The sequence below is a fragment of the Podarcis melisellensis genome, assembly GCF_964234715.1.
Source record: "Podarcis melisellensis genome assembly, chromosome: 4".
NCBI lineage: Eukaryota > Metazoa > Chordata > Lepidosauria > Squamata > Lacertidae > Podarcis > Podarcis melisellensis.
Window position 1 is genome coordinate 44158107 of NC_138531.1, and position 13704 is coordinate 44171810.

Genomic DNA, 13704 nt, shown 5'->3' on the forward strand with positions numbered 1-13704 from the left:
AAATCATGTGGTGGCGGTGCAGCAGCAGCGAGAGACCCCATTAGCTAAAGTGGTACCTCAGGTTAAGAACAGTTTCAGGTTAAGAACGGACCTCCAGAACGAATTAAGTTCTTAACCCAAGGTACCACTGTTTTATTTGGCAGAGAATCAGTGGGTAGGTTTTGTTTTATGCTTGGTGTTAGATACCTGGAGTCAAGAAGGAATTTTCATGAATCATATTGACCAATTATCCCGGAAGATAGATGCTTTCTCCTCAAGAATGTAAGTTCAGCTGTACTACTGGAACTGTCAATTCCGCAATCACCTCAGGACCAAAGAAGATGTGACTCTAAATGAGTTGTGCACAACTAAGTTCTTTTTAGAGTAGACCAGTTGAAATTAACTAACCTAGGTTAGCCAAGTTCATTTATTTTAATGGGTCTACTCAGAGCCACACCAGCCATGAAGCAGGTGAGGTCACTGCTTCAGGTAGCAGAAGCCTCCCAGGTAGGACACCTGTGGCTGCCCCACTTGCCCCGCTGCCATTGGCACTAATTTTGGGAAAGAGCATACCTGAAATCTTGCAAAATATTGTGGAGCACACAATATCTCGAGCGTTTTGGGATGAGATCTCACCCCAAATTGGAATGACCTTTCCCAAGATCGGTAACAATGTTGTTGCCACTTCTCCCCTTGCAGCAGAGCAGGCAGGAGCTGGTAAGTAGTGGCAGCAGCAGTAGTAGCAGCAGGGCAAAGCAGTACGCCCCATTTTTCCTCAAACAGCGAAATGGGACACACTGTCTCTACTTTGAGTAGAAATAATACTGGATATAACCCATTGCATCTTTGAATCCCATGCTTGGGATTCCTTGTGCTTTCTCGGTGGAGTTCTTCATTAAAAACCTATTCAGCATGATACAAAGCTATAATACAGGCATAGGCAAATTCGGTCCTCCAGATGTTTTGAGACTACAATTCCCATCATCCCTGACCACTAGTCCTGCTAGCTAGGGATGATGGGAGTTGTAATGCCAAAATATCTGGGGGGCCAAGTTTGCCTATGCCTGCTATTATATGATGCGAACAGGAACTCCAGGGGCAAACAAGAGCCTTGGAGAAAGCCAATCTACAGTGGAAAAACAGCACAAAGCAAAAGCGTAAACTCCTTTCTGCCATGCTGCTGCCCAATCCTTGCTGCCTTTCCCCTCCTTGTGTTGGTCCTGGCAGTGACACATGGCACTGACAAGATGGGAGAGCAATGCAGCTGCCTATGATAATCGCAAGAAATAAACAATAACATTAAAAACCACGGTGACCAACAATACAATTACAACACAGCAAAAACAAAATTACCAGATCAAACAAATCACTCAAGAGTAGAATAAGATACTGTAGCACAGAATAAAACAAATAATACGAAACAACTAAGAGAAATGTATCACAGAGCTAAACTAATAAAAAATACTAAATCACAGCATGATAAAAATGTAAAAAGGCCTGCAAAAATTAAAAAAAAATGCTGAAAATACATTAAAGTAGGCACCAGGCAGGGACTCTATAGTTGAGAGACCACTGCTGAAAAGGCCCTGTATTTTGTAGCCACCCACCATTTGACAGTAGCCTGTGGAGAAGTTTCTCAGCTGATGAAATCTCAGCATCAGTACTTCTGTCTTGCCTTAGCTTATTGCCCACAATCCAGTCTTTTATCACAGCGAGGCACTGATTTAGCACTTCTATGCCTCATTTGGATTCAGTAAGTGTTGCCCCCGTACTGCTGACACTGCACTCCAAATCCCCAGATCGGATCATACAAACCACTGAGTTGTATGGGGATAAGATAGAACCCTGTGAAACCCCAAAGCATTTGGATATGTGCCCTCTGGTCAGGGGCAGTCTGTGCATTAGGCAAAATCTAGCCATTTGCTTCTGGCAGAGAATCCATCCCCTGTCCTCTCCCTCCCCACTTCCACCAGTGAGCTGCTGCCAGCCCCACCAAGGCTTCTCCCACTCTGCCCCATTGCCCTCACCGCTGCCACCGCGCCCTCACTGCTGCATTGTGGCAGCAGCACGGGCACAGCCAAAAGCGAAGGTACCGTTGCAGCGAAGGGGCTGGCAGCAGTGTAGGGACAGGGAGTGGGGTGAGGACTCAGATCTGTGGGAGTTGTCATCATGGGGGCAGGGTGATTTGGAGATTAAATGTCTTGGGCCAGCTCTGCCTCTGGTAAAAATAAGACCAGAGCACAATCTTGTGCTTCTGTGGTTATGTTATGCCCTTCCAAGGGGGAGCCACCTGGTCCCATCTCTAGCCGCTTTTCAACAGACAGTAGGAACCCAGTTTATGTCTGTGGGCTCTGGACACTATTTGTTGATTTTAACAACAGTGTTGTTATATTTTTGAAGTGGATTTTGTTTTTCTAGCTTAAGGTTTCCCACACTTGAGTCTCCTGTTGCTTTTGGACTACAGCTCCCATCATTCTTAGCTAGCAGGACCAGTGGTTAGAGATGGTGGGAATTATAGTCCAAAAACAGCTGGAGACCCAAATTTGGGAAACCCTGCCCTAGCTGTTTGAAAGTGTTGAGTAATTATTATTTTTTTGTCTATGTGTTTACCACTAGCAGATTTGGTTATTTTCTTTTAAATATAAAAGTGGTACATAAGGATTTTAGGGAGAATAAATACATCAATAACTACATAAAATGTGTGGTCTCAAAGTAATGAAGTAATTGGGCAGTTTTTGTAGTATGTTCATGTCTCTGGTAGTACAGAGGAAATGGTATGGCCCCACATATCCACAGAAAGTAACATCTGCCCCCACAAATTCCATGTTACCAGGCAAACACCAGGCTCCCAACCCCTTGTTTTCCTCACAACAGTAATGGTGGAGGACAGCAGCATTCACAGGAGAGAAGTGATGAATGAGATGGAGGGCTTATCTCGTCTCCCACACGATTTCTTCCCTAAGCTCTCCCTCCTCCTTCACAGAAGATGGTGGGGGAAAGTTAAGTGTTCCCCACATTATCTGACAAGGACATGTTTAGGAGACACACACCTTTGCTTGTACATGCACAAGGACAGGTAACACTGCCCCTTGCTTAGCTCCTGACACCTTAAGCAGTCCTGCAGCAGTTATTTTGGCAGACTGATAATTTAAAAGATAATTCTCTTCCTTTTACACTTCATTTCTTTCTTCTCATACTGAAGAAAAAGAATGTGAGCAAAGGTGTGGGAGGGAAATGTTTTATTCCTGTCAGACTTGGCAGAATCTCTTTATACAATCTAGTATTGCCATTGGATATGAGTTTGCCTTCATACCTGTGCATTGCGATACATTGATTAGCATTACCAAATGATTTTTCTTTTAGATTTTCTGTGCTTTTTTCTGTATTCCAAGTTTATACATATTATTAGACCTGGGTAAAACTACCCAGGATTCCAAATCATGAAAAGTTTCTTTGAGGGTTTATTTAAACTGCCTAGCTATTCTGCTAATTACTGCTGCTTCCAAAAGAAATAGACATCCTTCAGTGACGAGCCTTCACAAATAAGAGGCGAACATGGATGTCATTGCAAGATATTCTAACATGTATGACTAATGCTGCAAATGAAATATAAGCTGTCCATACAATATGACATTTTACTCAAGCACAAAACATTCTCTGTTTGCTAATTACAACTAGCAGGTTATTCGAATGCTGGTGTTTTTAATTAAGAGCTTATATACCAGACAATCTCTATGGATTAAAAATAAATGTTTTGGTCATTGGAAAGATAGGCACTGTCCTCTAGTGGAGAAAAGGTGCCACAACAGCAACCTGGAAATGCCCAGCATTTTACTAATTAGAGAAATACAGCAGTGAGACCAAATGTTGTCATTGCTGATGCTATTGGCTGTCTTCAAGCAAACACCCTCTGATGCTCTAAGGTCCTCCTCACATTCTGTTCGCTTTGAAACCAGGCTACATAACAAGAAAAACTCCCATTTTAAATCACAGAGAAGCTTTTTGATTAAAGCCTCTGCCTGAATCCAATTAGCTGGAACAGAAAGTGCATCTTTATCACTGGAGTCTGCATAATCATGTTGTCTAGATTAGCCTGATTTTCCCCCAGTTTAAATAAATAAACTTGAGCAAAGAAAGAGTATGTTTATCTTTGAAATGTGTTTGTTGGTACTGCTAGTTTGTTCAGGTAAAGTGTGATTATACAGGTAAAGTGTGATTATACTTTACAACATAAGGAAACCGGTTTTAATTATCCATCACTTACCCACTTACATCTTCAATATTTTATATTGGCTTCAGCACCGCATGGTCATTTATATATTGCTGAACTTGTTTTAAGATGTTGTTGGGGCATGAATTAGGAAGCACCCACTTATGGGCTAATGGAGAAAGTTGAGATTTCAGACCATGATGCAGCAAATTACAGGGTAGGAGGGAAGAGGCAGAAAATATATCTTTGTTGCAACTGTAAAGTCTTTACAAGGCTGTAAACGTTGAGGTGCAATGATATTGCAGCTGCAAGAAGTGAAAGATGAGGTTGTTCACGGGAGTCATAATGTGCATAGTCATTGTCCAAATTGCATCATTTTTAGACCAGATGTTCAAAGTTTAGCTCAAAAATGCTTTTGCAAAAGCAATAATTGCTTAAGGCTCTCTATGAATTATCTGCCATTTAAAAATCTGAAGGTACCTCAAAGATTGGCTAAAGCATGAAGAAGTGAATCTTAGATTTGTGAATCTTAGATTTGAAGTTTATCTCCAGACCATTGGTCTTCAAATGGATGGGTGTGGACCCACAGCTGGATCGTGGGTCATAACAGCAGCACTACCACCATGCAAATATATGATTAAAAGGGGGGGGTTCCAAAATGCATTTTTGCATTAAATGTGGTGGGTCTTGGTTCTGAAGAATACTGATTCCATTCCCACCCACACTCCACAATATAGCTGATCCTTGATGGTTGCTTCCTATAATCCAGGGTAGATGAGCCCAGGGCAGAGAGCTAGAAACACAAGTGTGAAACAATGCCTGAGGCTGCATTTTTGTATGGAATGCACACTTAACTGGCAGTAAACTCAATCTGCACTTACTAATACACACATATGGGGAAATAATATGATGAAAGATTGGCACACATTACATCCCGATTTTTTTTTTATTAGAAACCCTCTGATGTCTGCAGTGTTTTTGTATCTCATCAACAAGTGGCATGATGTACGTGTATATGTGAATTCCAGTGAAAGCGACAGATTCACTTTTGGGAGTACATATAGCCTTGTTAAATAAGAAACTGCTCTTCCCAAAGCAAGAACCAACACCCCTTATTCTTTGTGCTATTAGCTCAAAGTAACAAACAAGGACATCAGTAACAGCAGTAGTAGCTAGTCACAAAGATCCTGCCTGCATGACCCACCACTGACCTTCTCGATAGTTTATTGTCAAGCTCAGCCAGCCTGGAAAGTATAGATTATACAGCAGCCGCAGCCTCGGTATTAATTTATAGTGGAACACCTGGCATATTAATGGCCCTTGCTCAGCAGTAATCTGTACAATATTGCTGGGAGATGGTGCTTCTTTCCTAATTTATTTCCCAGGCGTAAATATTTCATATTTAACAGAAACTTCGAATTCCACGTTTAAAAATACACTTAAATATTTCATCCAGGAGGGGAAATCCCCATTAATTTAATGAGAAGAGAGTTCTTTTTCTGAGGTTTGTCTTTTTGACATTACCTCCCTCCCCCTTCCTTGTTGATTCAGGAGATCCTTTTAAAAGATCACCATGCACACATTAATATGCACCTGTAAATGGTTGACGGAACCCTCTGAGTATGAAGTTCATCTCAGCAGGTTGCTTCATTCTGGTTGGAAAAGCTCAGCAGGCTTTCATGGTTCAGTACTCCCATGAGCACGAGGTTGGTGATTAAGGGATAACTTGGCCTGCAGTCCAGCCAGCTCAGTCTGTACACTGATTAGATATCAACAGGTGAGCAATGCTGGGTGGAAAGAACTCAAATGAAAAGTTGTGAGGCTGGTGGCATGGGACAACAGAAGGAGGCCTTCTTCCTTCCTTTTGAGGGATACTCGATTCTAAGGTGAACTCCATCCGCTAAAAGTAACGCTCATGGTCATTGCAGCCATTGGACAGCAGCAAGTCAAGATTTGACATCAACTGATGATCCTGTAACAAATGCACATTTATGATGCATGTCTATCCCATTCATCACGTTCACACTATATTTTTAGATGTTCACCTAAAATATCTAAAGTGAAGAAGTAATTGTAATATACTGTAACAGCTAATGATGGGTGAGTGTTTTGCAGAGTGGAAATGGCTTCTTTTCCCAAAAGATGTCAGTCAGCATTCAGGGCAACCTATTTAACAAGTTTTTCAGCATTCCATACCCCAGCACGTTATCGTTTTAGGTAGTCATGGTTATGCTGGTCTGAATTTTATGTGTGTGTGTAAAGGTAAAGGTAAAGGTACCCCTGCCCGTACGGGCCAGTCTTGACAGACTCTGGGGTTGTGCGCCCATCTCACTTAAGAGGCCAGGGGCCAGCGCTGTCCAGAGACACTTCCGGGTCACATGGCCAGTGTGACATCGCTGCTCTGGCGAGCCAGAGCCGCACACGGAAACGCCGTTTACCTTCCCGCTGGTAAGCGGTCCCTATTTATCTACTTGCACCCGGAGGTGCTTTCGAACTGCTAGGTTGGCAGGCGCTGGGACCGAGCAGCGGGAGCGCACCCCGCAGCAGGGATTCAAACCGCCGACCTTTCGATCAGCAAGTCCTAGGCGCTGAGGCTTTAACCCACAGCGCCGCCTGTGTCCCTATGTGTGTGTGTACTTTGTATCATTTAGTTTACCTTTGGGACATTTTAGATCTAGCGCTTTTCTGATACCAGTAATCTTTTTCTGTTGTATATTGTGATGGTGCTGAAATTTAACACTTATGGATTTAGAAATACAAGTCCTTGGGAGCTCATAGTGCTTGCCTAAAACAGTATTATCGCTTCAGTGTTGCAGAATGAGAAATGGAAAATAAGGTCTAAGTGACTGCCTGTAATACTTTGACGATGGGGTGCAACAACATTTTGAGCACCAAGGGCCACATTCCCCCAGAGAACTGGCGCATAGCTGTCAACTTTTTTTAGGGGAAATTCCCTTATTCTGAATAGGATTCCTCACAAGAAAAGGGAAAAGTTCACAGCTATGCACTGGTGGAGGAAAAGGAGTGCGGGGAGAGCGCACCGCCCCCAGCAGTGCAATCCCAGTGGGATGCCATCGTGGCTGCTCCCCCAGCCGCGCTGGGCGCCATGCCCCCACAGGTGACATGCTATGCCCCCAGGATGCATGCCAGCCCCGCCACCGCCTGCTCTCCACCTCCGGTGCTGGAGCATGAAGCTCCGCCGCTGCCCAAGAGGAAAGTGTTTTGGGGCCACATAACTGAAGCCAACCAAAGAGCATGTGCACTTCAAAAACCATAATGACACTTTATGTATCATGCTTTGTGGTTGGATTGTATGATACTAACAAGTGTTGGTTGCACAGAGGTATGGGGGAACAGAAAGAGGTAGGCTGAGGGCCACATTAATTCAGCCTGCAGGATTCTTATCTGTAGTATGATAAATCACTTTCTAGAGGAAAACATTAATTGTATGATCCTTGGGTTCTGTGTATTGTAGAGGCATAGTGTATGAATTCTGCGGCTATCTCATATTTGGAAAATCAATGCTTTGAAAGAAGACCATATACTTAATCTGTCTGTGGATAGCTGTCTGTGGATAATCTTGAACTAAGGACTTGAACTAAGAATAGAGGACTAAGATTAGCCTCTATTCTTTTGCAACTAGTAGATCTATATTCTGCACTAGATAATGTGTCTGTCAATAGTTTGACAATATTTGAGTAAAAATTGCTTCTCAAAAGTTACGAATGCTAAGGTCAGCTTTCAAGCTATGCTCTTTCAGGTTTGTATGGGGAAACATTACTTAGCCGCTGATAATAAAATAAATCATTTTCGCCAGTTTTGGAATAACATGCTTTCTTTATTAATTCTTTTCAACAGGCCATTCTGCTAATCTAACCTGCCGAGCGTTCTTTGGATACAGTGGAGAAGTCAGCCCTTTAATGTACTGGATGAAAGGCGAAAAGTTTATTGAAGATTTGGATGAAAGTCGGGTTTGGGAAAGTGATATTAGGTAAAGTGAGGAAATTGTATATATTTTGTCAGACTAATCTGCAATTCTTTAGTGAATTAAGTGCTAGGTGAAGGATGCTATAGACATTTATTTTTAATATGCACTAAAGCATCGCAGGCCTGCTTTTCCACATGGTGCACTCTGGGACTGGCATAAAAGATGTGTTCTTTTACATGTACACAGTTATCTCTGAAAGCTCAAGTTCAACAATTTTCTTTTAAATGAAAAAATGCAGATTTTGAGGCTGTACAAAAGTATCTAGAAGAAGCTTCTATTATCTCCAGTTAGGCTAAATAATAATATGTTAAGGTCTACCATATTTCAACACAAGCATAAAAAGCTCAGCTCTCATATAGAATATTACATGAACAGCTGACATGTTGCATTTCTTATCTAAAGCTTTCCCAAATATGTACACCTACATACTCTGAGGCCTTTAAAAAAAAAATATCCGAGTGGTGGATTTTCACTGGTTTCTGGGTTTGGTGATTTTGAGTATGTTCAGAAGGACCCTGAACTGTTTGTATTCTTTTTCTTTGTTGAGCAGGGAGTATGAAATGTTTTATTTGCTTTATTGCTTAAAATGGTAAAGGAAAACAAGGGATGGCAGGTTATCTTTACATATTTTTTAAACCCAAAGTGCTTACATTCATCCTCTGTAGATATAGCTGAATTTATTTGCAATGAAAGAGGGGGCACATTTGTGGTTGTATGTGTGGCGTGAGGGCAATGGAGAAACATCTAAAAATAAAATTTCTTTTAACATAGCAGTACCTTAGTTAACTAAGATGGGAAGCAAAAGAGAGTAAGTGCCACTGAATTCAATAGGACTTATTTCCATAGAGACATGTGCAGGATTGCAGTTCTGGTGTCAGATCAATCAGATAATCCTTTTTTCCAACACCTGCTTTATATACCATAATTTCAAGAAAGCTTTCTAATATATGATTTAAAGCGCATGTAAACCTTTTACGAATAATTTGTGCACAACCCCTTGATATCTTATCAGGGTATGCTTAAAGATGTCAAATTAATTGCAGCTCTTATTAGTATCTGCAGAACCAAATGTCCTCATTAACAGCGAAGAAGAAAAAGGCATTATATAATTTAATTAAGATTGCATCAAACCATAACCAAATTTGAAACCAGGCTGCTTTCATTTCTGAGAAACATCACATCAGGATCATCTTTCAATGCAATGTAGTGTAAACAACATTATATATGAAGGGAAAAACCAAACTGATTTTTCTTTCACAGAGTTCTTAAGGAACATCTCGGGGAACAGGAAGTTTCCATCTCATTAATTCTTGACTCAGTGGAAGAAGGAGACCTCGGAAATTACTCATGTTATGTTGAAAATGGATATGGCCGCAGACTTGCTACCGTTATTCTACTTAAAAGGGGTGAATATTTTATTTTTTTATTCAAAAACAACAGAGATGGTTTACACTGTAAGAAGTTGATGTTTTGTACAGCTATCTCCCAATTTTTATTCCTTGGCTCCTTAGTCCTCTGTACACTGAGGGAGGGAAATGTTAATCATTTCCCCCCTTCAGTTGGAAAAGGACATTTTAAAGAAAGAAAAAGAAAGCCATCATTAAAAATGGCTATCTGTCGAAGGAATGCAGTTAAATACACTTTTTAATAATGTTTATATAGAAAACACTTTTAACAACCGGTGAGTATGGGAACTAATAAAAATTTACTAGAACTAGCCTGGCAGGAAGCTATTGACACTAGAAGTTTAATCATTTTCTGTAAGAAATAAGTCTAAATAATTCAAAAAGGAATAGGTTTGAAATATATCATGGGGAATAAACAAACAAAAGTTGGGAAACTTGCTCCTGATGAATTCCAACTCACAGAGGGTTTTCTGTTTGTTTGGTGGTCGTCTTAAATGCTGTATTTAAAACTTGCTGCATTTATGGGGGGCAGGATTAAGGCTCTTCCATTCATGACCTACTAAAATTGGGGTACGGGGTCTGGGCACTCACATAGGACAATCTCCATCTAACCCCACAACTTTTGGAGCAGCAGTTGTTGGGCCTATGACCACATTAAAAAACAACAGAGTGGGCCATTAATTTAATGCAGTCGTGCTTCTACCCAGATACGTTTACCAGTCTGTACCAGCTAATTGTTGGAAGCATCTATGTGGAATGAGCTTTCTGTGTCCTTTTGGTCATTGTTCATTGTCCAATGGCGGTGGAGTTCATAGAACTCCCCTTCTCATCCACCATTCAGAAATGTTAGTCTTTTAGCATGGCATGCATTTCTGCAAAATTTCTGTCCTAGGGCACCAAGAGTCCACAGAGCCAATTTCACCCAGTCAGGCACACTTTTCCAGCATTCACAATGTAGCCAATGAAAGCATGAATATAGGCCATTTGCTGGAGGTTTCTGTGGCCACATGTCACTCTAAGGTCAGAAATTAAAACAACTAACCTGGCCCTATATTTAATATTTGCATGATGCTGTTCTAAAAACAAGCTTGTGTTATTCACAACAATAACAGCTACTTCATATTGCAGCCAAAATAATAAAATACAATAGGTGTGTCAAATTCATAAAGAAGATATCACAAAAATTCAATATTACTTGACAGCATTTCAATTATTTATTATTTATTAAATTTGTGTACTGCCCTATACCCATTGATCTTGGGGCTGTTCACAACAATGACATTGTAATAGCAACAATGGCTACCTAGCAAAGTACTGTATCAGTTAAGATTACTATTGTGCATGGTCTTTGAGGACATGATTTATCAGTAGTGCTGAGAAATTTTGCAAATAACAGAAAGTTAGAAATAGGAGAAGGGGTTTGGCAAGGAGAAATAGCAGAGGATTTGAATTGTTTGAGAAGTTACTTGATTGCATCTGTAAGATTTGAAACGTACCTGATGCATGCATTCAACATACTTTGCATTTTGACAACTTTTTCAATAAAATGAGAAATTAGCCGTGACAGATAAAACCAAAATCAAGCAGTGTCTCAGAGTTCCTAGCTGGAAAAACTCTGCATAGTTAGCAGGCTCTTCTTTTTCACCATGGCAACCTTTTAAGTAAGATTTCCTTAGACCTACATCTTGCCTATTAAAAAAAATGTATTGCAAATTAATGTGGGGGTTATCTGGTTCTGCAGCAGGCCAAATAAGTTACAGTTCTCATTTTACCAATTTAGTAATTGTTCTTATTTGTTGACATTACAACATTGTAAAGGTATATCTCATATGGACAATTCTATTCATTTAATATTCAGGAAAGGAATAGTGAAAGAGTGCAGTATTTCCATTTTAGCAATAGGACTTCCCGTTCTCTCCCCCCTTGCCCAGCACGGCCTATGCATTCCCTAAATCTGCTCCAGAGGGTCAGGGCAACCCCTAGAACAGATTGGGGGAGTGCAGGAGACGAGAAAAGAAGGGTGTTTCATTGCACAAGCAGAAATCCTTGTGTGATGGAACTTTCATGTGACGCTATTTGGATGCAACCCAGCGCCTCCATTTCTAATTCATGTATGTTTGCCATTTTAAATTTCTAGCCGAGCTTTCAGCCAAAATCATGCCATTAAGCTAACTCACAAATATGATAACAAAACATTAATATAATATGCAAACATTTTTTAAAGCAACAGTTTTAATCATAACATGCAGTGAAGATATAAAATGGTGAAGGCTTAAAATCACAAAATGTTGAACGATCAAAAGCCCTATGAAAGAAAAAGAGTTTTTTAATCAGCTTTTTGCATGCTAAAGGTGCCTTAGCTGGACAAAACTCCTAGGGGATAGATTTCGAAGTAGAAAAAGGCCTGAAAAAGGCCTGCTTCTGCTGCCCATCATTTTGACCTCTGATAGCAGCAAGATCCACAACAAAGCCATCTTCACAGCATGAATGAATGGTTTATGCATAGCACAACTTGTGGCTCTCTGCCAGTGTTCAAAAATGGGACGTAGCAGATGGAGGTGATACAACAACTCAGAATGGAAAACATCTACTCAGAAGCTGGAACTTCTTTGAGATCAGGGAGTATTGTCTGAGAGTTGCTGGCCACAACCTGTTCTTGATGTACGTATATTTTTAGTTGCCTCACAGACAACTGAACATAAGCCTTCCAAAACAGGGGAGTCAGCACAGTAGATTTAAAAGCCACACTACGACAGAAGTTGTATCTACGGAAGGGATTTTCCTCAGAGTGGCTAAGGTGTGGCTGTGAATGTGCTTTATCAGGCAAGTGATTCCAACAGGAAGCCATAGATGCCTCCTCTTCCCCCACCATTGCTCCAAAAGCCAGTGGGGGAAGAGCAGTGGGCGTGTGCACTGGCTGGAAAGTTTACCGACCCCTGGGCTAGACACCCAAGCAAGTGAAATAGCTAATCCCTACTACCGGTATTTATTACAAGGACATAGGCATACTGCTTTATCTTCTATGTATTTCTCTCTCTCTTTTCAACTGTCTAAGCAAGTGGACATCTTACAGCAATTAATCCTGTATAGTAGACATACACTGAATGAAGAACTGATTTCCTTATGTTTGTCCTGAACCGAGTGCCAGCCAGGTTCACTGGAGAGCTTTGCTCCCTTTTCCCAACCAAGTCCACCCAACTTCTCATCCAGCTAGCTGCACACAGGCCAATAAGCACAGCCCCCTTCTTTCTTTCACCTGCTTCCTATTTTTAAACCAGCTGCTGATCCATAATAAGGCCACCTGTTGTATACAACAATTTCTAGGTTCACTTAGAAGCCTTTTTAAAAGGCCTTTGGGAGCACTTTGTGAAAATCCAAATTGCCATTATCCATCAGACTATCTGTGTGTAAATATTTGTTGACACTTGCAAAGAAATCTAAAAGGTTAGCAAGGTAAGATGTTCATTTGAAGAAGTCACAATAATCCTACAAACACACTTGTTTTATGTGCCTATCAATTCTAGGGGGTTTTTCAGTCTCTTTCCTAGTGTTAAGGGTTGTTGAGTTAAAGCAGTGTTGCACATACCAAAGGCTGCAAATGTTTTGTGAAATGATTGGACAGGGGAAATGTTGATTCCATTCACTAATTTCATTGTTGTGAACAATTCTTTGCCGTTACAACCTGCACAAATTGTACTGGAGCATTGCACATGCTCATCAAACTCCAGCAGGTGCTGAAACTAATAACAAGCTCTCTATAAATGTATATATGGAGGGGATTGTGCTGTCCTGCAGCTTTATACTTTCATGAGATTTAAATGCAAGCCGGTAGGAAGGCTCATAGTGTTTAAATATAAAAGCTCTTAATAATGCAATCTAACATAATAATAAATGGAGAAGGGACATACTCATTCAGTGGCACACTGCTGAAATATGAGGCTTTCACTCATCATGGAGCCAACCTCCTGCAGTCTTATTTAATTACACTGCAACATTATTACAAAGTAGCCTCTAATTGTCTAATTATGTCTTCCATTTTTAAAAAAACTTGGGTTTTTTATGCATATAAAACTTCCAAGCTGACAAAGATGTAGGGGGCCTTTCACAAAGTTGTTTAGTAT

General features: G+C 40.7%; 1 protein-coding gene across 5 annotated transcripts in view; it reads left to right on the forward strand.

Moving 5' to 3' along the window:
* The window catches only part of IL1RAPL1 (interleukin 1 receptor accessory protein like 1), a 638619-nt gene that overhangs the window by 597075 nt on the left and 27840 nt on the right, over positions 1-13704 (forward strand). For all 5 annotated transcript variants that reach the window (XM_081908987.1, XM_081908983.1, XM_081908985.1 and 2 more), the window contains 2 exons: positions 8048-8180; positions 9438-9583. In XM_081908987.1, the coding sequence (XP_081765113.1) occupies positions 8048-8180; positions 9438-9583 (279 nt within the window). The remainder of the gene's footprint in view (positions 1-8047; positions 8181-9437; positions 9584-13704) is intronic.